This window comes from Populus trichocarpa, chromosome 16 (assembly GCF_000002775.5).
Source record: "Populus trichocarpa isolate Nisqually-1 chromosome 16, P.trichocarpa_v4.1, whole genome shotgun sequence".
NCBI classification, from domain to species: Eukaryota; Viridiplantae; Streptophyta; class Magnoliopsida; order Malpighiales; family Salicaceae; genus Populus; species Populus trichocarpa.
In genome coordinates this window covers 13,064,108-13,090,762 of record NC_037300.2, presented here as the reverse complement: position 1 = coordinate 13,090,762, position 26,655 = coordinate 13,064,108, and the positions used below count along the sequence as shown (strand labels likewise).

Sequence of the window (26,655 nt, the reverse complement as noted above, 5' to 3'; positions counted from 1 at the left end):
ATCAACTCCTTTCGGCCTTTTCTTGTTTTGCATGTGACTATTGTATAAAACACAGGTTTCGATTTCTGGAGGGGTCCCAATCCAAAAGGGGCTAGACTCTCCTGAACAAGTGGAAGGGACTGAACAAGACATATGAAGTCTGAACATGCTGGGGTTGTATCTTAAAATGCCCATCGTGATACCCGCTCATTAATTTAATTTCTGGACTGTTTGAATCAACCGGGTTAACCTGACATATCACATGAGTTTTACCACACTAACTAATTGCAACCCTGTTTTTTTCTGTGTAAACCCTGGTCAAGATTGTGGGTTAACCCATCAGGCCGACCGAGTTTTACACCAATGCATTTAACAACAATCCTTGAATTGAAACAGTGGTGAACCTCTGATTAAACAGGACAGGTCCATGGATTTGACCAGCCCAGGCTTAAAAGAATCTTTCAGGTCCATGCAGTGGTGAAGGATTATGAGAGAAGGTCAAAAGGCTCGTCAAGGAACACAAAAAGGGTGCAAGAATTTTTGTTTTTTAACAAAGCCAACAACAATCCATGCTGCAAGTGAGATTAATGTTCCTGATAATTTCCTCCATTTTGACCTCACCATTGGCTGCGCAATGGTTATGGTTAGTTTCCTCATCTGCGAGGACATGGAAAATCTGCCTACTATGATTCAAACTCACATCAATTCACAGGTTAACACAGCCACAAACATAAGATGTATATGATTGTATCCTTAACAAGGTACACTACTATATGATTTTGATTTTCAACCGTGGAATCAGTATCCAATTATTTCATTTGGTGATAATGTAATTCAACCGACTCAACCCGCTTTTTAAAGTTCTTTTCAAGGTGTTTTCAACATAAAAAAATATCAAATTAATAGTGTTTTTCAATGATTTTGATATTCTAATATTAAAAATAAATAAAAAAATAAATTATATAAAAAAATCATTTCAATGCATTTTTAATTAAAAAAAAAACCCTTCCACCATATTACCAAATACATAAATCTAATAAGAAACTAGAAACGTGATTTCAAGAATTTGACATTAAGAGCAATAAGACCCATCATTACAAACTGCAATTGTTCATACATTAAAGACCAATGAAGGTTCATTAACATCAGCATAGCAGATGTTACCGCTGTATTAACATCAAAACCAACAAATTTCAAGAAAATACACAGAACGAACATAAAAATCAATTGTAAATCTGCAACGATATCACCAGAGGAATTCAGGCACCGAATTAACTTAATTTTGTGGGGCTCTTTGTTCTTGTTGATACTTAAAATTAAATTTATCTGGAGCCTACTGTATTTAATCGACCTCTGAGTTCCGATTTCAAGGACCTGTCAAATGATTCAAACTTTAAGAAGTTAGAGAGGCACATGCGGTTAGGAGCTAAAAATGCAACAATTGCTTTCAACGTTAGTGCATGGCTGGTTCCTTTCTTTAGCTGTAGAACTCATTTACAAAAGTATGTGTACAGCATAAGCATAATTTCAAAAAACAAAAATGTTATAACAAGACAGAATATATACCTTTGAAAAAAGAAATTCAGAATTTTGAGGGCCTGAAAGCATACCATTAAGAATGAGTACTATCAGCAATATCCAGAATCTTCCAGGGTTTACAACATACCTCTTACATCCATGAAAAGACCTTCAACAACTTTATCCCAAGTAACGCAACCTAGAAAACTAATTAAGGAAACAGCAATAAAGACAGAAAGGCTTAAGGTTTAAAATTGTCCACCACATAACTTTCACAAGTGTCCAACACATAACTTTCATAAGACAACCCAGCATTGGACATCAGCAGGCACCAGCGCATGATCCACAGGGAAAACCATCCACTTCTGTAATTTTACACGCATAGTTTTGAAAGTGTAGCAGTGGTCAGAGCTTTTACAAATCAACCAAGAGGGGAAGATTGACATCAAGATAATCTGATGTGAAGAAAAACGAGGTTCTCCACACTATCCTTGTTCATGCATACTTATCAAAAGAATATCTAGACCATTTTCCCATATATAAGAGTCTGGTTCGTACCATCACAATGATTATGAGATAAAAACAAGGTCTATGATCAACTGATGAATCCAGCTTCCAGCAAACAGAGGACAAATGCAATGAGGATCTGTGACATATGAAATATCAAAAAGCCATTCAGTCCCTCCGAACCAAGCACAAATGAACTTCTTTTTCCTGGCAAAGATAAACCAATTTGCGTTTTGGACCTCCACAGTGTTTCACTAAGTGACAATCCTCAAGAGCACATTCCATGCCTATACTAATCCATGATGAGAATGAACGAGCTTTTGGAGTTCTGTAAAAGGGTGCCATAAATGTAAATTTCTTGACCTCATTGCAGCCTCCTAATATGTTCGAATCTAAGAAGACAAATTGAGTTGACTCCTGACTCATTCTTATCGTAAGCCACAACCTATTCTCACTACTGACATTGTATAAAGTAATATCCAGAGGTATAGCCACAGGTAGTCCAGAGACAAAAGGAAGAGGATTTTCAGAATCATTACCAGGAACATCCAGTTCTGCATTTATATGCCTTACTCTTGGGCATAAACTAAACTGCTTAAGGGTGAAGAAATCAACTAAGTTTGTAATCAGGAAGAGACTGCATGAGATACCAGCTTTAGAAGACTCAATCTCATGCACTGTTTTCTTAGCGTCCATTAAAATATTGGATGGTTCCATGGGTCCTTTATCATTGAGAATCTCTATATGTGAAATTATAGCAGACAATTTTTTCAATGTAGTAGGAGAGCAGCAGATTTCAACTTTGGATAACCTTAACATACAGGCCACAACTATAAGCTCCAACACATACAACTCCTCTTCCTTGGAAAACCCTATATATCTATACCTCAGTTCTCTGAGCCTCACGTCTAGTTTCCCAAATAGATATTCCAGTCCTCCTGTTTCATCGGACCTTATCTTCCATACAACGTGCTCCCATATCTTAGCAAACAGTTTCATTACCTGGAGGTATTGCATCGTAAATGCCAATATACCAGCAGATTCAAGCGATGCAGAGGTTAACACTGCCAATTCTCTCTTGCAATCCCTGCATGAGCAAAAAATTAGTATAAAACATTACAGGGGCATTAAATACAGCAAGGAAAATTTACATATAATTAAAGTACAACCTCAGAGCTCTCACTGCTACATTGGTGCACCTTGATTGTACCAAAAGCCAGGCATCTCTGACCCTTGCAAGGATAAGGTTCACAGATTTCATGACTTCGTCAAGCTCGTCTGCCTGGCATTCTACAATTGAAGTTGCTAAATCCTCTAATTCACATGATATCACAGGCTGAACTTTGGAAGTTTCATTGCCAGTTTGTAGCATGGGCACCCCAACGGGATTATTGACATCCTTTCTGCTATGAGTTAAAACAGCATCATCAACAACTGGCAATAATGACGACTCCTCCACTTCTGTGCCACGAGTGGAGGATCTACTGCACCGAGACAAATATGCCAAAAGTGTATCTTGGTCTACAACTTCTCTCAAAGCAGAAGAGATCCTCCCTAGCAGGGTTACTGCATAAGAAAATAATCTAGGTGGAATGTTTTGACCATTCTGATTTTGTGAGAGTGGAGCTGAGATGGCAAGTACAAGAAACGCAGCTACTCTTGCACTATCCAAGACCAATTTTCCCTCCAAAACTGGCTCTATCTGGATTCAAAGAAAGTGAACAATAAAACTCTATAAAGCAGATACTAGTATGAAAACATAATAATGTACAGTAGTATCCATTGATGAAAACAAAATGATTTTAGATATTGGATAATTATTAACAGAGATACAAGGGGAAGAAGAAGAAGAAAACGAGTCAACTCAACAAAGGATTCTTCTTCTTCTTCTTCTATTTAAAGTTGAAAGTGGTCATAAATGTTGCATTGACAGCAAAACAAAGAGAAAAATAGGCATTGCCATGAACATGAAAAAAAATAAACCATGGGTTGTGGGGAAAAAAAAACCTATATACCATAGAAATTCAATTATGGGGACTGATAAGTGCGTGATCAAGAATGTATAGTCCAATTAATCATGCTAACCTCTTGAGAAACTTCCTTGACAACACGAGCAGCAAAGTTCCCATGGCTTCGACCCATAAAAAACAAAACAGAGAAGACATCAGCTTCATCCTAGAAGAAAGGAAATTTCCAACATGTTAAATTAAAGAAACAGATCAAGAATCACATTTTCATATTCGGAGATGCATAAGATTTTTTTTCTTTTAAGGACATCTCGCAAGATTGCTTGTTTCTTTCTTTCCCCCCTAACCTCTTGTGGTTGGAAGGGATGGAGGCAGGGAGGATTGTAACAAAAAGAAAAGTAAAGTGAGGAACAGCTAACCTTTGTATATCTCTCCAAGTTCTGAAGGAGGCCATGAATAGATGATCTAAATAATTTAAAATCGGACAGCTTCACCAATTTAAAAATTTTTCTTGCGATTGATCTTATTAGATCACAGTTATCAAGTAGAGAGCCCAGAAACTGCAAAATCAAGCAACACTTGCATTATAGGCAACCACACTTGTGATTAAAAAAAATCTGAGCAAGTCATAGCATTCAAATATATATAATTGGTTTAAAAAATAAACCAAAAAAAATATAAAGTGAAACATAGTGTGATATAGGAGAAAAAAAAAATAAAAGGAGCCAATCCCAAAGCTAATGATTTGTGTGTAATACATTCATACATGCATGCACATATATGTAAACAAGCTAACACCCATGTGCGTGCTGTGGGAGGAGGGTGAATCATGGGCATGCTGTGTGAGAGAGAGATATAAAGGAGTTTTTTGGGAGCATCTACAAAAGAAATGTCACAAATGAACATTTAAACAGCCAGTATCACCATGTCACTAGAAAGACTTCTTATCCTCATCAAAGTGGACTGAAGGTGTTGAGCATCTAAATATTCTACCAAATGCAATATTTATTCGGGATTTGTAAAGAAGGATTGGAAAACTTACCATGTGCATGTGTATCTCTTGCACATGCAGACACTCAAAGGTTGCCATGTGATGCAGTGTTTCTAAAGCTTCTAACCTTACAGCCATTGAATCATCATTCAACATGTCCATCAACAAGCTTAAGGACCGACGAGCAAACTCAGCATAGAGGATAGTGTGAATGCGCAAAGAGTTACAAGCAGATTTTCGCACCTTCAAGCAAGCACAAAGTGTCATAATCATAGTAGTCAGGTATTTGGGAAACACAACTTGGGCTGCTGACATTAAATATGAAATAAAAAAGGGGGGTCCATTATGGTAAACTCCACAGTATTTTTAAATCCCAACCATCTTCTACACCTATACATGCATGAATAGAGAGAACATATGAAGGATCCAATCAGTTTTAAAAGTATATCGCTTTGGCAAGGACAATTGTTGTGAACCATAAATAATAACTATTCGATCCAGAAAAAGAAAAAGAAAAGAAAAGGGTATTACTCTCTCAAAGATGTATCATATTATGCACAACTATAAGATTCAGTGCAACAAAATGTTCCACCCAAGTTACCTCATGGAATTCATCCTCAAGCCCATGCACAAAAGCTCCAGCATAACTAGATGCCAAAATCTCAAACCTTTCTGCTGTACACTGACCATGAGAGTTCTTCTCTTTCATGATTGCTAGGACTTTTTTTGATATAGTTTGCAATAAAATGTCCTCAGACACCAACTTTATCTTGCCAAGAGCATTAAAAGCTTCCACCCTGACCTCCACACTCATATCTCTTACCATAGAACAGAGCTGCGAGCACATTCATAATATATTTAAGAGTGGAAAAAAACTTACTATTAATTATTCATAGACACAAATAGATGCCATTGCAGTCAAAACAGGCAGCAGGAGTATTCACATATATGAAAAAAGCAGTTTACACCCTACCAAGAAATAAAAATTGTTAGTGTAAATTACATAAAACTCTTAAATTAAGCTCAGGTTTCCATGTCGTATCCTGTATTTTCATAACATCTATTTCAGCAGCATTAAAATCTGCTATCATATAGGTGATTATTTTAACCCCACATTGTACATTTGTTTAAAAATCTGTCTTTTCACTGAAAAATTCATTAGACCCTACATTCAAATAAACCCAACAAAGCAATTAAACCAAAAATTCTGTACAGGTTGTACGAGCAACCATCAACTTCCCAAAAATCCTCAGAAGAAAAAACAGGCAGCACAACAATGTTGATAAAAATACCTGCACAAATACTTGATTTGACCAATCTATTTTATCATTCTCTTCCTTTGCTGCTATAAGCATTTGCCCCCATTCACTTACCTGCATTCACAGCAGTGAATTTTTTTTCCGAATATTCACAACAATAAATTAGTTAAATCTTAAGTGATTATTTTTTTACCATGCTTTAATTAAACACGGTAAATCAGAAAAAAATTAAAGGATCGGTTTTCTTTTTTACCACGCGGATTGCAGCAGAGCGTACTGAATGCTCATTATCTTGTAGAAGCTCAACAGCACGGAAATAACAACCTTCAATCACACTGATATCTTCAAAAACATTGCCACTTTTGCACAACCCTAGCAATCCATCCAAAGAAGCCTTTCTCACATATGGGTAAGGATCTTCCGTAAACCCTAAAAACATAGTAAACAGCACGTGCATCCCTATGCCTAACCTCTCTCCATTTCTGAGCAGCCGCAATCGAGCGGAAGTTGAAGTGGCAGCAAAACACAGGGACATAAATAACTGATCATCGATTTTGTTGTGATCAGAATTGGCAATCGAAGCGAGTGAAGTGAGTGACTCGGTGGCAATTTGAATTGACTCTGTAAAGAGGAGCGAGCTATAGTGGATTGTGTTGAGGATTTGAGAGGAGAGGTGAGTGCGGTGTGAAGCAAGGTCAGTGAGGAGTTTGAGGATGTGGTGGTGAGTTGTGAGTGAGTTGGTGCGGAGTTGGAGAGAGCAAGTCAGGGTTTCGAGGATTGAATAGATCGTGGAATCAGAGGTGTTAGGGTTGATTATTAGAGAGCGAAGAGAAGCTAGGGCTTGTAGAGAGAGAGGATTATTGTTGTCATTGAGAGATTGCAGGCATGTGTGAAGCAACTGATGCTCCATTGAAGAGCAGCGAGCGTGGTTCTTTTGGACTGGGGGAGCAGAAGATGAAGAGAGATGAAAGCACACTGTTTTGTTGTGTGATTCAAATTCGTGTATAGAGGCAATAAGTTGACAGTAAAATCCGGAATAGCACCTTGCAAGCTACAATTTATGAGATTTCTACCTTGTCAAAGAGAATTTCAAATTAAAAAAAAAAAAGAGGAAACATCAGCACTTTTTTTATGTATATTTATGCAACAAAAGTTTGTCATTTGATTCGTGTTTATATAAACACAAAAACAAAGCCCTTAAGCATCCCAATCACATGAGTAAAACATGAGTTCATGAATATGAATAATAAGTTATTTTTTAAATTATAAATCCAAGAGTAAATCTTCAGAAAGCCTGCAGAGATTGCTTCACGTGTTCTCAATCAAGGGAAACATTGCGTATGGATCACAGGAATAAGTAGAGACAGTAGAACAACCAGCATGGCTGCAATCAAGGGAAATATTGTGTATGGATCGCAAAAAACACACACCAATTGCTACAGAAACACTAAGGGTACTAGAGAGTCATCAACACGCCGGGAAAGGGTTCTAAATTCAGTTCTTAGTGTTGCACCAAACAATAATGTACAAATTGATGTTGCCATGGACAATGGAAAGAACCTAACCATCCCAGTCACGAAACTTCTTTAGTACATAAGAAGAGATGTTTTTAATAAAAAGTTCTAAGTTTCCCTACCATCAACTCTACTAGCCTGTAGTTGAAAGACTGCTTACTTGCAAGCCCCACCAAACAAAAATCATGAATCTGATTGTGTTTCTACTTCAATAAAAATGATCTGGGAAATTGTTAGAGGGTTGCTGGGCTGAAACTAAGCAATGGCATGACAAGATTGAAGCAACCAATATATAAGCAAATTGTAAGATTTTTGTGGCGGAGATGGATTATAAGTTGATAACCCAACGATAAGTTTTTTGTTTTTAATATAGAAAGAAATAATAAACATCAAGTTTAAAAGTGTAATCGTCGAGTAGTAGAAGAGAAGAGAGTTGAGTAGAGTACCTCCAGCAAAAGCTAGTGAGTGTGCCTCGCTGCCAAATGAAAGCCGCCGCCACACCGCCGACCAGCCAAGTCCGGCCACTAAACCACCCAGCCCGAACACCCTAACACCAAGCCCAGCCACTAAACCACCCGAACACCATGACCTAGACCACCACCATCTCGTAGCTCAAGTACCCAACCCAAACAGCTCCAACACAGAACCACCACAGCAGCAGTCGTGAAACAGCCTCTGTGGATGCTTTGACAGACACCCATCGTATAGAATTCTAATGATAGATCCTTAAACCCAAAAGCATAAGTATGTTTTAGTCCCTATAGTTTATAATTTCAGAAACAAGTGCTTAAAGACCAAAAGCATAAGTATAGTTTAGTCCCTATATCCTATAGTATCACAAACAAGTGCATAAATAGACACCGATCGAGTAGATTCCTTAAACCAAAACGCATAACTATATTTTAGTCCCCAAAGTTTATAGTTTAGTTATATGATATTTTTAATTTTTAAACCAAAAAAATTGAAAATTGTTATAAATAAACAGTATTTAATTTAATATTTTTTATCCACTTAGTGTCACCTATTCATAAATTATTAACGATTTAAAGCAAGATATTTTGTTTTTTAATATATTACTAGTTGCTTGCTCTTGCATTGCATGGACAATTAACTATTTATATAAAAAGAAATTTGTTGAAATATTGAGATTTCATTTTTTTCTCGTCTAATATTAATTTTCATTTTGCATTAATTTTCACTTTAAAACTCAAGAAAAAGTCATTTGATTCTGATAATTGTACAAACCCTCTTTTTTTTTTTTTTGTTATAATCATATTGAAGGGTAAATTACAATAATTTTATTGAAGTACCATGAAACTTTAAATTTTTTTTTATAAAAGTTGGAAGATTTGACAACCTTCCTTTTATACCAAAAATGTCATGAATTACTAATCAGAAAAGATGGTTAAATTAGAAAAAAAAATTAAAAATTAGACATAGAATATTAAAAAAGAAACTTAGAACAAAATGGACAAAGCTAAATAATAACACTAATATTATTCACGTGCTAAAAAATTACCACCCCATATTTTATATAATTATTTCTCTAATTTCGTAGTTTTTATTTTAGAAAACCTTTTTTTAATCATAATTAAAGGCATTTTAGATACAAATGAGTTTCCCTTTGTAACATTTTCTTCAACATTGAAAGGGTTTTTATTTATTTATCAAATTCTAAGAATCTTAAATTGTCTGCATAATCTTAGAACAGCTTTAAAATATATTGAGATTAAACATCAATACTTGGATATAATTATATGTTTTTTAGTATGGCAAAAAAAAAAAAGTAGTGTTAAAATAGATACTCATTAGATAGATGGCTCATGCGTTGTTGCGGCTGATTCACGAACAATATAAATCGTTATGGTAATGACAGTAGAAGTTAGATTTGTAAACACTATACTAAACCCAATCAAACTTATTGAATTTATTGAATAATAATTATATATATATATATATATATATATATAAAACAATGCAAGGCTACACTTATTAAAAATCCTATAAAAAAATCAATATTAAAAAAATTAATTTATATAAAATTAAGAAAAAAATCAAAGATGAATCATACTTACCTCTCTATAAACAAAACATATCTAATATCATTTAAAAATAAGCACAATCTAATTAAAACATAAAACTTGGTTCAGTCATGAATTGCAGACACAAGCATCTTAGGTCTGGGATGTTGCTAAACCCAACTAAATTTGGGTCTGACAACCATACCATACCCAAGTTTAGTTGGGTCTGACAACATGTTTGGCCCAAGTTTAATTGGGTCAGACAACATGTTTGGCCCAAGTTTAATTGGGTCAAACATGGATGTCAGACCCAAGTTGTTGCCATTATTATTAGTAGATTATTATTAATGTTGTTGTTGTTGTTGTTGTTGTTGTTATTATTATTATTATTATTATTAAACTGGTATTAATTGCAAACCCAATCATCTTAGATCTGAGATGTTGTCAGACTCAACTAAATTTGGGTCAGACATGTTGCTAGATTCAAGCACCTTAGCTTTGTCAACAATGCTTGACCTAAGATGCTTTGGTCTTGCTACCATACATGACCCAAAGTTTAGTTGGACCAGGTATGGATGCTAGACCCAAGTTGTTGTTTTTGTTATTACTAGTGTTATTGTTGTTGTTATTTTTATTATTATTAGTATGATTTTTATTATTGTTATTGTTATTATTATTATTTTAGTATTATTAATATAATTATTATTTTATTATTGTTGTTGTTATTATGATTATCGAAGTAATCTTGGATCAGACATGTTGTCAGACCCAAACACATTGGGTCTAGCAACTATGCAAGACCCAAAGTTTTGTTGGGTTTGACAAAATATCTGACCCAAGTTTAGTTAGGTCATACATGAATGCCATATCATGAATTTGATATTAAATTGGATCAGATATGTTTAACAAACTCCAATAATCATTAGGGCCTGATAAAGCTGTCAGACTCAAGGTGCATGGATCTTACATGATTATCAGGTCCAAGCAGCTTGAGTCTAGCATAGCTATAAGATATTATTAATAATTTTTTAAATTAATATTAACCCTACGGACAAGGGAAAAATACTAATCAAATTTAATTAGCGTGCACTACCCAGTCACGCACGCTCACCATGTGCTAAAATACAAATAAAAAATTCACTAATGTTTGGCAATTGGTTACTTATCAGTTCAACTCTCACTGAAAAGTAAAATATATATGGTGCGCTAAGATATTGGATACTGTAGGATATTTTCATTTCATTTTATCTATTTTTTTTTTAGTTTCAATTACAGGATATATAAATGAAGTAATAAAATATCACCAACTTAAAAACACCATAAATACCTATTATCATTTTTATTAAATGGTTATTATATTAATTTTCAATCACTTAGTATTTAGTAATGTGGTGTATGTTATTTTCATAAAAATATTTTTTAATTTTTAATATTAATATATCAAAATAATTAAAAAATATCTAAAAAGCATTTATTTAATACTTTTTTCATGTGAAAATAAGTTTGAAAAGCGGGTTTAACTACATTACTAAAAAGAGTTTTATTTAGTGCAATTTGAATGAATGAGTTTTCTTGTTCCTAGTAATCACATTTAATCAATGATAATTAATTTCAAGTATTTGTAATTGTATTGGAGAATGACAAATAAGACAATTTTGGATTCGATTGGTTAAAGATGAAAACAAAGAGTAAGTAAATAAATTTAAAAATAAAAATTTTAAAAATAATTGTGAAGAGATTCTAATTCTAATTGCGGAGTGAATTTCGTATGAGTTAAAAAAATCTAAGAGATATCTTCATATAAATCAAGAAATAAATATTTATAAATAAAATACAAAAATAGACCATTTTTATCCTAAAATCAATTAATTAAAGATGAAAAGGAGAGTAATCAAATAATCTAATCAACAAAAACTGTAGAGAAAATAAATCTAAAGAGAACTGAAGAAATGACTCTAGAAAAGAGTTTCGAGATCCAAGGTGGATGGAATTTTTTTTCACATTATCTGATAAATTTATTTTGCAAACTAATATAGTTAAAAAAATAATTTTTATTCTAGAACAAATATAATAGTCCCCATGTATAGCACGCAGCAAACGCTAGACCACTTGTTGAGCGTGTATATTATTTAGTCACGGATGTAGGGCATGTAGCAAATTGAAGACCACTCGCTGAGCGTGTAAATTGTGCATGTAGAATCTGCGCAACAACTCATATTAATTCATGCATCATCAATTCATCACATCTAGCAAATTAATTCATCCTCTCAAGAGTCATCTTTCATATTTTGTAAAGAAACAAAAGCTATGAAATGAACAAAAACAATTTAATGGCCATTAAAAAAAAAGGTGACATTGCATGAAAAGACAAGGAGGGAGAGAGGAAAGATAGAAAAAAAAAGGTATTATAAATATATTAGAGTTTTGATGATGATGATATTTTCATAATTTTTTAAAAAATATTAATAAAATGAATTCATAAATATTATAAAAAATTAACTTTAAATTTGATGATGAGATGTAAATAAGTGAGCATATCATCGTTGTTTTTAGACGATAAATGTGACTCATCACGAGCTTTAAAGTTGACTTTTTATGATGACTAAAAATTTGTTTTATTAATATATGTTTGATGGTACTAAAAATGTTATAATTGAAGCTTTATTTTGTCTCCCACACATCATTTTTTTCTTTTTTTCTTTCCCTCGTATCCTTGTCATTTTATGTCATGTCATGTTTTTCTAATGACAATTGTATTATTTTTGTTCATTTTATAGCCATTCATAATCTGCATGATTGGAGTTGCGCAAGTGCTACATTTGCAACACACAGTTGTGCATGTGTTATTAACAAATATTCTAAAACGTGTGGGGAATGTATTATAGCTTCCTTACGTGTTTTTTTTTTCTATTTTGATTTTTTTTTTGCTGTTTTCTCTTTTTTATTTTTTGTTTATTTTCCTTTTTTCCCCCCACATTTTTTTTCGTTTTTTCCCTCATATTTTTTTGGGTTTTGCATATTTTTTTTTCTTTTTTTTCCCCTTGTATGTGTCTATTAATCGTGGATTATTTTTCAAACCAACAAGTTACCGGCTTAAACCCAAAATACTCGCCTATGTACTCAGGTTGTGCACGACCACTGTCAGAGTTCGAACTGGTGCTTACACCGAAGCTCTTGTCCTTGCTCCTTCCAAGTAAACCACTCCTTCTCTGACTCTAACCTTTTAAAGCACTCCTTTGGTCAACAAGGGAGAACCACTACGATGGAATCCTAAAGTTCCTTGGGCACTGGATTGGCGACGGCATGAGTTAGTTGGAAGTTGGAGCAAGAGAAGGTGCGTGCAAGCCGTGGTGGACTGGGAGACGATGGGGGATAAGCTTCATCGTCTCACTGGCCGACCTTGCCGGGCGGGCAGTGAAGGCTCGTTTAGTAGACAGCAAGCGAGCAGCAAGCACCTACTACTCCTATCAAAATGAAAAGCAGCAAGCGGAGCGTCGAAGAAGCGAGCCCCTATCAGTTTTTATTCTAGAATGAGAATTATTTTCTAAACCGTGCTAGCTTGGGAAATAAATTTAATGAGGGAAAAAACTCAATTTCATGTATATTATGAATGGGTTCGATGAAGGGGAAAAGGATGAAACTTTTAGTCCTCCTTTTCCACGCGATTCACATTTTGTGAATGATGGGTTGATATTGGGATGGAGTTTGGACCAAACGCAGTTGCTGTCCATTGAGAGCAGCAAGAAATCATGGGTTCGGTGGAAATCACAGTCCACCATTTTTGTGGAGGATAAAGTGCTCTAAGAAAGTGACTTGGTAGCTGAATTGAGTAGTGCTGACATCTTTTATACTTTAGCTAAACAAACCAACTATCCAGTCTGAGCACCAACAAATGTTTGGGAACATGGCTGCACTGTAACTTGATATTTTTGAATGAAAAACGCAATTTGTACCACAAGTGCAACCGCATTTTCAAATCTCTTCCAAAAACATGAATGTTATAAATTGGAGTACAATTTGAATGATTTATATATCTAATATAATAAAGGAGGGATCTGGTTTCCCAATTAACCAAACTTTTAGGATAGAGAAAACAAATTAGAATCACAAACGCTTGATATTGATTTCTCCCGCTCATCGGGTACACTTTTTAGCTTTTCTTTCTATTATTCATTAGAACCACAAACGCTTGAAGCTTTTGTGAATCTCGGGCCAAATAGCTCCATCACGCATCGCGACAAACTTCGAAAGTGCTTGCGCTCCAAATTTGAAGCATGCGAAGAACTACTAAGACAACGTTTGGAATTGCGTTTGTACCTGTGTTTTGTTTAAATTTAAAATTGTTTTTTTTTGCTAAAATTGAGTGCGGTTTGTATTTTTTGGATCGTTTTGATGTGCTGATGTCAAAAATAATTTTTAAAAAATAAAAAAACATCATTGGCATGCATTTCGGCACGAAAAGCTATTTGAAAAGCACCCGCAACCACACTGCCAAACACGCTCTAATTAAAAAAAAATGTTAAGAGCAACTTCAAGGCTTCAAGCTTTTGAAAAAGAGAAAAAAAATTGAAGCAACCTCGTGTCGTGGTTACATACCTGGCAGCCAGCAGAAGCCTCTACTGTCCCTGTGGCATGGCGGCTCGGGGGACCATAAAACCAAGTGGATCTAGAATTGTTCCCTGTTATACTCCATATCACGGGTCCTAAACCACTTGCCAGATATTGCAGGCATTCTTTATTGAAATAATCCGCCCCATTTGTATTAATGCATTAAATTCTGTTCACATTAGGAATTTAGTGCATTTAAGTTATTAATCTCCGACCCATCCCAAGAATAGAACTAAGGAACCGGAGTGTCGACCGGGTTATTTTTAACAGTTTTCAATAATGATTTGGGTTAAAACCGTGCTTGACAATACATGACTAGATTAACCCAACTCGAGTCGACTCAATAAGATTTTATTTTAAACCATATCGTTTTAATTTTTTGTCTAATTATTTTGTGTTGACCTAGCAACCCAAGCTCCTGATCGAGTTAGACCCGGCCGAATCCGACAGCCATATTAAAAATACTAATCTTGTTCTGGGCTCCAGGTTATAATAGAAGATGATGAACCTTTTTCAAGGAGAGAGAAACAAACAAAGAAACTCTTAAAAGACTAAACAGTGTTTGTCTAGGAAATTACATCTGTGTTTTTTTAAAACGCAGATGCAACAATATTTAGTATCAAAAAAAATATGGATTACTATTCATGGGTCCCATGAAATTTTACATTACAAACGCATGGAAAAGGAAAGCAGGTGGGAGCTGCTTCTTGCGGCTGCACCATGCTGCACTGTTCAGTGAACAGTGCAGCATGTCTCCACTATAACACTGTTCACATGAACAAGTTTTTTTTTTTGAAAAATCAGTGCAATTAGTTGATTTCACTCGCACTGTTCACGTGAACGTGAACAATATTTTTTTTTTTAAAAAAAAAATTAGTTTAAGGTGAATTAAATTTATTCATACTGTAATCTCAATTTTATTCATGATAATATTTTACCTAATTTTATTGCACGCTTAAAAAATCATGGAAACTGTAGTTCTAATCGGATGAATTTTGTATGTAATGGAATTGTAGATAATTTAATGGAACAATAAAAAATTTTTATATATAAATTATGATTTATTTCATGATGTAATAGCAATAGTTAAATCTACAATATTTAAATTAAAAACCATAAATATTAATATATATATTTTTAAAATTATTTTATAACCTCAATTTCAAAAACATTCTTAACCAAATACAATAAACTATTTTTTGTTCAACCTCAATTTTAACCACAGTTTTAACCAAATATATATTTTTCCAAACCAATCTTAATTAAAATTATTTTTTATAAAATTATTTTTTTCAAACCATAACCACAGCTACCGCAATACCAAACAATGGTGTGTATTGTTTTTGTCTTTTTGACCCGATAATAACATTTTTTCCTAGTGAGTGCAGAGATCTTGATGGATCCAACAATGAACATTTTGATCTGAGCTCGGTGGAGTAATCTGAGAAAGGCGCACCGCTTCTAAAACTATGCCGATTATTTTTATTTTTTATTCACTAAAGATTTACGAGATATTAGCATCTAATTTTGAAACAGAAAAGGTGATTAATAATAATAATAATAATAAAATCATTTAATGATAATAATAAAAAGAAAGAAAGAAAGATGGAGGCGGTGTTTTATGAGGATAATTTCCCATCCCTTCTTCTTTTTTGTGGTATATTAATAAATTCTAAAACATGGGAGCTTGAAAAAATCAATAAAAATGAGAAATTCCGCACCTTAAACATGATGTTACTCTCTTTCTTTTAATTTATTATTATTTTTGGGTTTATGATTTTAAGGTTTCTTGATAGAACAAGGTTTGCTAATAAACACTAATAATAAAACAATTTTTGTTAACAAAACACACAACCCAAACATCACAATAAAAACGAAAAATCTTCTTTTTATTTCTTATATTTTCAACTTTTGATTTTGTTTTCAATTTTGTGAATAGAAGCTTAACAATAAGGATGGCATATGCCTGTTTATGGAAGATATGTGTTAGAGAATAATAAAAATCATATCCTGAAACCTTACCTAACAAGCTTAAGCTATTGAGTTGAGATGGTTATTGAGTTGAATCGGTTCTTAGATATGGTATCAGAGCCTTGATGACCAAGCAGTCACGAGTTCGAATCTCACCATTCCTATTTATTTGATAAAAATTAAGCACAAAGTAATATGTGTCTGTGTAAGTTTTAAGTCCTAAGGGCTTTCACTTGAGGGGTGTGTTAGAGAATAATATAAATTGTATCCTAAAACCTCACCTAACAATTTAAGCTATTGAGTTGAATCGGTTCTTAGACAATATTATCAACAAGTTAAAATTACATATATATAATTGAAAAGAAAAATAATTGAATTACAAAAAATCATATGGAAAATAAAAATAGAAACTATAGCAATGATTGTTGGAAATACTTATTATTTGTAAAAGAATGATAGAAAGCAACTTATCTAGTTTGCACAAAAAAAGATTTGTTGGAAATACTTATTATTTTAACTATATATAGCAATGAGTTAACAAGTCGTATTTATAATTCTCAACTAACAATATAATTATTTTCAAGGGGATTGTAAAATAAAAGTTATTTAGTCTAAAAATTCTAGTTCGAGTCTCATTACTAATTTTGTAAAGAGTTGTCACATCTACATACATTAATTAGTCACATTTTAAAAAAAATATTTTAGTTTTTGATCCCGACATAAATACAATGAGATGTCCTCTACATTTGTGATGTTCCCTTCATATACATGTTGGGCGTAAAAGATGCAATGTTTTTAACACACCGATTGATGTGTTTGTTTAAAAAACAAATAGTTTTGTGAAAGTGATTTTTATAAAGAATAGATTTTTGAAAAGTAAATTATTTCTCTAACATTTCATAGTGTTATAAAAAATAAATCAGAGAATATCTTTTCGTGTTTGACTATGCTATAGAAAATAAGTTGAAAAATAAATTATTAATATATTTTTTTAAATTTATTAAAAGAATATAGACTAAATCAGATAGATGGAAAAACTTTATAAGAATGAAATTGAAAAAAACATTCTAATTTTATAAATTATTTAAAAAAATAAATAACAATTAAAAAAATAGAAACTAGATATGACAAATAAAAAAAGTTAAAAGAGGATGAAATTGATTTTTTTTAATTTCATAATTTGTTTCAAATAAAATAAATAGTAATAAAAAGAATAAGAACTAAATCTAATAAAAATAATAATAATAATAAAAAAACAAATAACAACACAAAAAAACAAGGATTAAAGTTGATATAAAAATATAATTCTTATGATCTTTGGTTTTATTTTTATCTTTATTTGCAATTTCTAAAAAGTATATTTTGAAAAAAATAAAAGTAAAATACTATTCTGAAAACCAAATAATTTTTTTTTACTAAAACATATTTTTTATTAACTGATTTTTTTTAATAATAAATAAATATAATAATCGGAAATGCACTCATTTCTTTCTTTTTTGCCAAAATAATATCTATATCATTATAAAAAAAATAAATTGAAATGGCTTCTTCATGTCAACCAACCGAAGTGATCAATCCAATAAAACAAACATATATACATAGATATTAAAAAAATAATATCGATATTATTATAAAATAGATCTTGATGCAAAACCATAAAAAAACTTGAAACAATCCGTTATATATATCCGCAAGAAGAGCATGAAACAAAATAAAAAAAAAATAAATTAAACCCAAAACTAAGTCAAATGACACAAAAATAGACGTTAGATTTAGAAGTGGGACCACACTAATTATATCTATTATTATACATGTTGAAAATTTATTTCATTAATATAATTTAATTAAACAAATTAATTATTGGTGAATGAAAAATTAATCTCAAATAATATTTAGTTTTTTTAGATTTAATTCTTAATTTATGTTAGATAATTAAATGTTGATAATGACACTAACTAATTCTTATTAATTCTTTAACATTTTAGTTTTTAAAATTCACTATAAAAAAGAAAAGGATGAATAAAGAGTTTTTATCTTGAATTTCAACAAGTATTTTTTATTTATTTTAGATTTAAGCAGTGTTATTTTTATTATTAATATACATACAAAGATTTTGATCTTATATATATATATATATATATATATATATATATTTCAAGTTTGAATATATGCTTAATATACATGATATTATTCTTTTTATTATATTTACCTTGAAAGCATGCATGTTTTGAATTTTATTTTGTATGTGTTATAAATTTAAAATTGTATGTATTTTAGGCTTACCTTAAATAATCTTTTATATGTTATACATTCTTGTTATGATAACCTAAATATTTTTATTTATTAATTTAATATAATAAAACATATTTCGACAATAATATATTAAAAAAAAGCTAATTTAAAAAAGAAACTAATGTTTTCAATACATCTAGAACAAGTAATTTTGTGACAAACGAATAAGTTTGTATTTTATAGAAATAGTAAGGTTTCTTTTTTAAAATAAAAGGAGAATATAAATATAATCTCTTAAATATTTGAAAGAGTTAAAGAAACATAATTAATAGTCTTGACATGGCATTTTTGCACAATGAAAGATTAGATGGGGGATTCTGATTGCGCATTACTATTCTGAAACTAGCAGATAAATTACTTTAATTCCATTTACGGAGCTGAAGTTTTCTGCCTTCCATTAAATGGAAGGGTTAAAATAGGAGGGTGAGTCCGTGATTATGGTTATCTACCTTGAATGACACTGCCAATATTATCTTGAGAATTTAACTGCGAGCATGTATTTATCAATTTTGTTCAGGCGTCATACTGCAGAAAGATGCTGCACATATTATAATGGGCTAAATTATATCAACTGGGAGGGGAAAAAAAAAAAAAACCCAATACTGTGGTGGTTGGAAGCAACCTCGAAGTCCGATTTGTTTGATTTAAAAGGTTGGAATCGTTCAAGTTTTTCATCAGAGACTGATCACACAATAACATAAAATAAGTCTAGTTTTCTAATACATAAGCTGTAGTTAGACTTGATCCTGTAACCTGATCGATTCATGGTCCATTCCTTGATCTTGTACAGCACAACTTTTTTGCCTTCGGGTGGTCCAGGTCCTGCCATCCTCTTGCATATATCCTTGCCAATCCAGCTCAAGCTATGTGCTTCCAGACAGTGAAATAAGGGTAGGGGCAAGTGTGGGATTTCTTGATTTTGAAACTCTTCCTTCCTCAATTATATAAGGAGGGTTTAAGCATCAGATTTTGAAGCAACAAGTGTGGATTTCCTAGCCCCTGATCTTTTTGGTGACAGAACTTTTCTCTCACGCATATTTGTTCTCTTACAAAGAAGAAGAAGCAAGAAGGGCTGAGATACAAAGATCAGATTCAGATAAGATGCCTTGCCTTTATATCTCCACCAATGTCAACCTTGATGATGTTGACAAGGATCCCATCTTTTCCGAGGCCACAAAAGCTGTTGCTTCCATCATCGGAAGACCTGAACATGTAAAGACTCTCTATCCCTTCAACTCTCTTTTCCTTCAATTTCTTCTGCTTGTTCATGTTCGAATTCTGTGGCCTACAAAAGCATGCCTTGTTCCCTTTGATATGTTGGCCTACAGCCCAGTTTGTGTGTTGATTTTCTTTAATGGTGACCCGTAAAGGTGAAAGAAGGATCGGTTGCTTAATTATTTTTAATGTTTAGTATTTTAAGGAGGGCACTTTCTCCAATGGAAAGTTAAATAATTTGATACCTTACAATAAGGATCACGTTCCCTTTACCCCTTCTTAACCCATTTGACCCAACTTGCTAAGATAGTTTCAGATTTGATTTTCAATTTCTGGGGCAGTTTTTTTGAAGTTGAATCCAAGTGTTTTTTTGGGTAACGCCGAGGAGCCATGGCCATTTTATCTTGATTTCCCTTCATTTTTCCCAGATGAAGGAAGGGGTTATCCACCTGACGTACAGAAAACCAACCTTCTTTCCTTTCTTTAAAATTAAAAAAAAAAGGCAACTTGGCTAAGCAAGTGAGCAGTGGCGGTCAAGATTTGGCAAGAATCTTGAGTGGTCCTTCTAGGTTACAGATTCGGCCAAGCCAAACACCCTGTCATAAATTTGATCAAATATACCTCCCCTCCTTCAGTTAAGGGTAATTCCATCCAACTTGGTTATGAATTGAATGGCTAGATGAATGCCACATGCTGCAAGGGGATTGGATGGAGAACCTTAAACTGCCTTTAACATGAACTATAGGGGTTAATTTGACCAGATTTAAAGCTCAGGATCTAATTAAACTACATGCGAAAAGTAAAGGGACCACGCATGGTTTTTAGCCGTCTAGAGCGATGGAGACACAGTCAATCCATTTAACAAACACCCACACGCATGCACCAGGACGACGGACAAAAATGGATACTTGAGAGATCATAGGATAAGAATTGATGAACTCGGGCACTACGAGATAAGAATTGACGAAGACATCATTTTGTCTTCGAGTAATAATTGCAAGTTGTTTCCTCAGCATTATTGGACTTATTGTTGCTTTGCTGTAACTTCTCTGAGTGGACACAACAAGAAAAAGGTCTCCTTAGTGGGCTGAGGGTCAAAGGACACTTTGGCATTAATGGCTGTAGCTGTCGACATTATAGGCACTCGAGTGCATTGGAGCTGTGATAGTGTAAGAACTTGGTGGGTAAAGTGGCCGTGTGAACTTGTTTGGCTTCGCGCGGGTATGTTTGTGAAAAATGTTGAAGCAAGAAAGCAAATGTGAACGGACAAATGAAGGACTGTCCACTCTCCAGCATATCGACAAGAAGCTCCGAAGTAGTTAAAATGGGTAAATTTTTTATCATAGGATGTCACTCTCACACCTACGACTTGCATCAATCCATCCTAGTTTTTTTATCGAAAATTATAAGCCAACTACGACTCCTTGTCGTGCTGCTAGAACTGCTTCAATCTTTCTTAAATTCCCTGATACAAATTCCTTGATATAACTCTTGTTTAGTTATATAAAAATATATTGAAATATTTATTGTTTTTCCTTAAAGTCCAAGCTCGAAAAAACTTCCACCCAACTTTCAACTCTTGAACGTGACGAGTTGCTTAATTTTTACTACAAAAAGAATAAAAGAACTTTACCTAAATGAACTTTACTCTAGCCGGATACCCACATTAATATATATATATAAAGATGCAACTTAGCAGCTTGGATGGTGATAGGATTTACTTTTATATTATCGTACAATATTGAAATTTCTTTAAAAAAACGTAAATAATAAATTTCTCATGAATACACTCGTGATTTGCGGGCCTGACTAAAAGTGGTCCTGGAGTATCCCCATTGTCAAAGAAAAGTTTGGAGGGTGGAGGATTTTACTGCCAATTGAGCTACGTGCTCGTTCATTAGCAAAAAGAGTGCTTATTGGCAGCACAGAAGATGACATATGCCACAGAAGTCATGATAACTCCTCCACATTGACATCATTCGACAAGAATTATTGGAAGCATGCAAATTCCTCGCATGCTATACAGGAAAGGAAAAGCATGTGTTGTCTGCGAGCGTGTATTTTGTGGAAGATACTTTGAACGATGCAGCCGCCGGCTAATTTGATCAAATCTTGCGTATCTAAGCAAAATCTAAAACGTTCATCACGTTAACTAGTTGTTTTCTTTTAATTTTTATGTTCTTGTATATCTATGCAGCTTGTGATGGTCATACTTAAAGGAACCTTGGGCATATCATTCAATGGAAACAAGGAACCAGCTGCATACGCAGAGATAGTGTCGATGGGTGGGATTACCAAACAAGTTAAGAGGAATCTGATCGCTACCCTTGGAACAATTCTTGAGGCAAAGTTATCCATCCCCAGGGCACGATTCTTCCTCAAAGTTTATGATACAACAGCTGCTGGCAACTGCTCCAAGTTGTAACTTCTGATAGGATGATGGCCATAGAGTTTCATCCTAACTATCTGGGTTTTCAATTTCTGTTTCGTTTTATGTCTGCTTATTTTTAAATTGTCAGAGGTCATCCTGTCAGCAAAAAAGAAAAGCAAAAAAAGATTTAAATGTTCAAGAAGACCTACTTGAATGTGATTATGCACTATTGAATTTCCACTAAATTGAAGCAAATAAAAAAGGGCATTGTAATTTAGGGTTCTTTCTTAGCTATGTGATGATGACCTGTGTTTGGCATGGGACATGGTGTTTGATGATACTGCATAGCTTAGTCACTGATACTGTACTGTCATAAATTTATCACCACACACATATTCCCACCGAAAGCAATATCTTTAAAGATATATTTGGTGCAACATCTTCAATAAAGAAACAGTGCCATCACAATTTACATTTAATTCAATCAATAACACAACTTAATGAAGAAAAAGATGGATGCGTGCAGCTACCTTTACGGCTTACTTACGTTGAGCTCATCCTCAACAAAAAGACGTGTTTTTACCAGCCATGTCAACTAAATTCATTTTCAGAGCATGGAAACTAAAGGTTTGTAACGCCAACAGTTGGAATTTTGGAAGCTCTGGTGTTTTCGTTTATAGATTTAGGCAGCTCTGCCTTTTCCCATAATCACTAAAGATATTAGGTGATTCTATCGATGGATGTACTTGCTATTTATTTGAACAGCGTTAACCAAACAAAAGGTGGGTTTCTGTATAAACTCAGCCAACAAAACCGAGAGCTATTGGCAATGAAGTAATTCAAGTGGAAAAACATAGAATGTTGGGAGCAAGGATGGAGATGATTTCATAGGCAATTGCACTAGTTTTTAATGCCATGCACAATTCAAGAACCTATCAACTGCATGATATAGCAAGCCTGCCAAAAGGTCAAGATCCATAAATGATCCAGTTACCTAAGCTACAGACACTGATTGGTTTACATCAAATTAGCCATACTGACAAATTCCAAAACATAGTTCGGTGCAATTAATCATGTTTACTCTCACCACAGTACAGATCACAAGTAACAATAAATATGCATCTCTTCGAGCTAAACTATTTAATAGCTCTACCCTATCTCATGCAGAAACAGAAACAGGAGCAGGCTAGCATTGTCAAGGCGAATTCTTGCAAGTTATTTCAGAGTAACGGCTGCATTTCTCAATGCAAGATACCTTTGCACATGCTCATTTGGAAGTGATCTCACGAGTTTGAAGACATCAGTATTTGCATAACGGAGGTTGGTCCTTGGATCATGGTAAGGTGCCTGCAGAAGAAGTTCGCTATGTGTAAGAGGGTCTGTAAAGAGATTGGTATACTATTCCATATTGTTTCAGATAGCATTCAAGATAGTAGCAGTTAATCATTGCATGTTCAATCTGTATTTGATGGGATGAATGGAATTGATAACATATGGTGTCTAAGTGTCAAGCTACTCAAGAACAGAGGATAGCTAGGCTCTTTACTTTTCAATTTCAAATATCAACATAAACATTTAACAAGGTCAGCACAATCTTGAGCGCCATGCTCAATCCTGAACAATCTAAACTTCAGCACCATGGCTTCTTCCAGCTAAAGAAAAGCAGATGTATTAGGAATCCAGTTGTAGGACATCACAGGGCACCTTCAAAGGTGGGCACCATGAACATTTGCTTCATCAAAGTTGCAAGATTACATGTTAAATCTGGTCAAACAAATTTTTCTTTGAATTTTTCTCCAACCACTAACTTCCAGTTTTCACATTTCTAACAAGCAATAGAGTACTAGGATGTAATTCATCCTCAGAAATATTGCTTACAAATATGATGCGACACGTAATTGACATAAGAAAGAACATTGCCAGGCAGGAAACAGGAACCAGTTCTTAGTTTGAGTTATGTAATGGTTGGAACTCTACCTCCATCCTCAATTTCATCAAGACAATAAGCTTGTACAGATGTAAACAAGCTCAAGCTCAACAAGTTATATGTGACGAGCTCAAAAACTAAGAGACGGAGTAGCTCAACTGACTAACGGAGTAGCTCAACCAAATTATGGCAATGCATAATATGCAGAATGATGGACAGCTCATAATAATCTTCTCACTCTAAAAGAAAGTTGATGAGGTACTTGGACGATGTAAATTGATCGGAAAGCCTCCTTCAAGTTAAAGGATTATATTTAGGTTAGATGAAGCCAAACAAATCTAGCCTTCAATTGTTTTTTCTCAACCAATAGTTTGTAGTGTCCAAATTTGAACTGGAAATAGTACAACCAAGTTATTTATCCACAGCAACCAATAAGTTCATGATATTCAAACCAAAAAAAGATTCACCATGCAACTAACAAAAAAAAATGCCATGGCCAATTAAGTCAAGTAAAAGAAACCAGTGCTCTATTTAATTCTGGAATTTTTGAAACTTTAATCCTCAATTCCACTGAACAAGCTAAAGAACATTTGAAACTTTAATCCTAATCCTCAATGACAGCAGGTGTATCTTAGCTGAATAGCAGGCAAGGAATAAAATGTAGATTATCATTAACAGCTGATGATTCTCTCTCAATTAGAGACCACCAAATATTCAACAAGCAAGGTTTTGACGCACAAAGTAGCTCTTCCTCCCGACACTCAAAATAAAAGGACTTCATAAGGATATGATTCAACTGATGAAAATAACCAGTGATGACACTCAAAGATATTTCTAAATTTACCAGACATTTCTAAATTTCGATCCATTAAAATTTAAATCTAATGCCATGATTGACCCATTCATTCATGATCTGATTTATATGACATTTTCAAGTTGGCCACATTACTCGCAAATGAGCTAGAAATAATGATGAATTTCATCTGCCAGTTCAAGCACTAAACACATCTCAACAGAAACACATACCTCGAATCCTGTAATATCGCATATTCTCAAAGGTGGGTGCATGGAGGGTGGTGACTCAATATTAACATCTGCAAGAGGGGAAAAAAAACAGCAAAGGTAATTTAACCTCTTATCAAGCCTAAACTAATATCAATACAAAAAACAAAAACCTTAAAAAAGAAAAATAAAAAAACAACCATCTGCATAAACATATTAAAAAATCCAACTTAAACCATGCAATTAATTTGTTGAACAACAGACAGAACACGGGAATCCTCTATAAAACCCTCCGGTGCTACCATTGTACAAAATAATCACCATTACATTTTCCTTTCAGATTTCACCATTTGTGGGCCCAGGAACCCACAAATACTGAGACAATGGAATGCTAATGCAATAACGGCTTCCCTTTCTTCATCCACGAAAATCACCAAAGAATAACTTTTTCAACTATATATCAAACAAATCACAACCAAACTTCAAATTAAAGTAAAAGGAAAAGAAAAGAGAAGCTAGGAAATGGCGGAGATTGCTCTTAAAAGAGGAGCTTACAGTTGGGTTCATCAGGAGGGCAATTCTGATAATTTTCAGCTTGAAGAATCTGCTTAAGGTGTTTCCAACGGCCTCTTGGTTGTCCCTTTGGGTATTTCTCATATATCTGTATCCTCTTGAAACTGAAGTGTGTTGGCAACACCAGCTCTGCATTTATCAACTCTGCTTCCATCTTCTTCCTCTTCTATATCTAAAAAGCAAAAATACCACTCAATTCAATGATTTATCCCTTGTAGATCAAATTTAAAAGAATAGAAACTAGATAAAAAAGAGTAAAAATTTAAAGAAAAGAAACATAATCTATGATTGTAAATATAAAAAATTGAAAAAGAGTATAAAAACAATTAAAAAAAAAACAGGAATTTCATCCGAAACCCAACAAAAAGAATGGGCAAACGAACCTCTCAGTTCAGAATCCCCTGTTGCTCGAACTGGGCACAACAGTAAACGGACAAATAATCTCCACTTTATAGTTTCATAGAAAATCTCAATTTAGTAACCGACTATGAACTGATCTTCGATTAGATCCCAAACTATCAATGTTTTCAATTAGGTCCCTAATGCATCAGGAAAGTGTCGAATTTTGCTTAAAGCAGGGTTATTTTATTACACAACGAGTTAGATTTCCAAGCCAGATCTCTTGAGTTCCACCTTTTCTTAATTTTAATTTTAATTACTTGAGTTTTCGTTTAAAAATATTTAATATATAGTGACAGGGCTACAAAATTAAGCCCAAATAATAGGAGTAAAAGAAAGCCCAACCAGGCAGCAAAGAAAGAATAAAAAAGGAGGGCCCGACAGGGCAGCAAAGAAGAAAGGAGAAGAAGAAGATAGATGACCCAATCGGGGTAGAAAAAGAAAAAAAGAAATGAAGGAAAAGAAAAGGCCCAACCGGAGAGGAGAAGGGCATTGTCAAGGAGTATAAATAAAAAAACCAAAAACAAAAAAAAAAACAGCA

At 33.6% G+C, this 26,655-nt stretch overlaps 3 protein-coding genes and 1 long non-coding RNA gene across 6 annotated transcripts; 1 reads left to right on the top strand and 3 right to left on the bottom strand.

Annotated features, from left to right (window-relative positions):
• Positions 1-1,032: 1,032 nt before the first annotated feature.
• On the bottom strand, positions 1,033-8,444 carry LOC7488744 (protein SIEL). Of its 3 annotated transcripts, none has more exons than XR_002978436.2 (10): positions 8,182-8,444; positions 6,475-7,290; positions 6,255-6,335; positions 5,564-5,797; positions 5,014-5,205; positions 4,391-4,531; positions 4,090-4,179; positions 3,174-3,706; positions 1,546-3,091; positions 1,033-1,353 (listed from the first exon to the last, which is right to left on the bottom strand). XR_002978436.2 is itself a non-coding variant. In XM_024587725.2 (9 exons), the coding sequence occupies exons 2-9, from the start codon at positions 7,129-7,131 to the stop codon at positions 2,173-2,175; spliced, it is 2,847 nt and encodes a 948-aa protein (XP_024443493.1). In that variant the 5' UTR covers positions 7,132-7,294; positions 8,182-8,444; the 3' UTR covers positions 1,033-2,172. The 3 variants fall into 3 exon arrangements, 1 of the variants encoding a protein (XP_024443493.1); XR_002978435.2 differs by having other exon boundaries at positions 6,475-7,272; XM_024587725.2 differs by having other exon boundaries at positions 1,033-3,091; positions 6,475-7,294.
• A 5,267-nt stretch (positions 8,445-13,711) lies between these two features.
• On the bottom strand, positions 13,712-14,533 carry LOC112324440 (uncharacterized). The gene is made up of 2 exons (XR_002978278.2): positions 14,353-14,533; positions 13,712-14,040 (listed from the first exon to the last, which is right to left on the bottom strand). It is a non-coding gene; the product is annotated as an uncharacterized LOC112324440 (long non-coding RNA).
• A 4,625-nt stretch (positions 14,534-19,158) lies between these two features.
• LOC7460405 (uncharacterized) lies at positions 19,159-22,490 on the top strand. The gene is made up of 2 exons (XM_024587713.2): positions 19,159-19,839; positions 22,040-22,490. The coding sequence occupies exons 1-2, from the start codon at positions 19,729-19,731 to the stop codon at positions 22,265-22,267; spliced, it is 339 nt and encodes a 112-aa protein (XP_024443481.1). The 5' UTR covers positions 19,159-19,728; the 3' UTR covers positions 22,268-22,490.
• Positions 22,491-23,136: 646 nt separating this feature from the next.
• LOC7460404 (protein EIN6 ENHANCER) lies at positions 23,137-26,335 on the bottom strand. Its single transcript, XM_002322994.4, has 4 exons — positions 26,099-26,335; positions 25,698-25,887; positions 25,167-25,234; positions 23,137-23,560 (listed from the first exon to the last, which is right to left on the bottom strand). The coding sequence occupies exons 2-4, from the start codon at positions 25,867-25,869 to the stop codon at positions 23,429-23,431; spliced, it is 372 nt and encodes a 123-aa protein (XP_002323030.1). The 5' UTR covers positions 25,870-25,887; positions 26,099-26,335; the 3' UTR covers positions 23,137-23,428.
• Positions 26,336-26,655: the final 320 nt, after the last annotated feature.

Excerpts from the sequence above, each read along its gene's own strand:
- LOC7488744 (XM_024587725.2), bottom strand. The coding sequence starts at position 7,131 with ATGGAGCATCAGTTGCTTCACACATGCCTGCAATCTCTCAATGACAAC. Across the intron at positions 5,798-6,254 it reads CAAATCAAGTATTTGTGCAG|CTCTGTTCTATGGTAAGAGA; the intron begins GTATTTTTATCA and ends ATGTGCTCGCAG. Across the intron at positions 4,532-5,013 it reads AAGAGATACACATGCACATG|TTTCTGGGCTCTCTACTTGA; the intron begins GTAAGTTTTCCA and ends TTGATTTTGCAG.
- LOC7460405 (XM_024587713.2), top strand. The coding sequence starts at position 19,729 with ATGCCTTGCCTTTATATCTCCACCAATGTCAACCTTGATGATGTTGAC. Across the intron at positions 19,840-22,039 it reads TCATCGGAAGACCTGAACAT|CTTGTGATGGTCATACTTAA; the intron begins GTAAAGACTCTC and ends ATATCTATGCAG.
- LOC7460404 (XM_002322994.4), bottom strand. The coding sequence starts at position 25,869 with ATGGAAGCAGAGTTGATAAATGCAGAGCTGGTGTTGCCAACACACTTC. Across the intron at positions 25,235-25,697 it reads CCCTCCTGATGAACCCAACT|ATGTTAATATTGAGTCACCA; the intron begins GTAAGCTCCTCT and ends CCCCTCTTGCAG. Across the intron at positions 23,561-25,166 it reads GCGATATTACAGGATTCGAG|GCACCTTACCATGATCCAAG; the intron begins GTATGTGTTTCT and ends CTTCTTCTGCAG.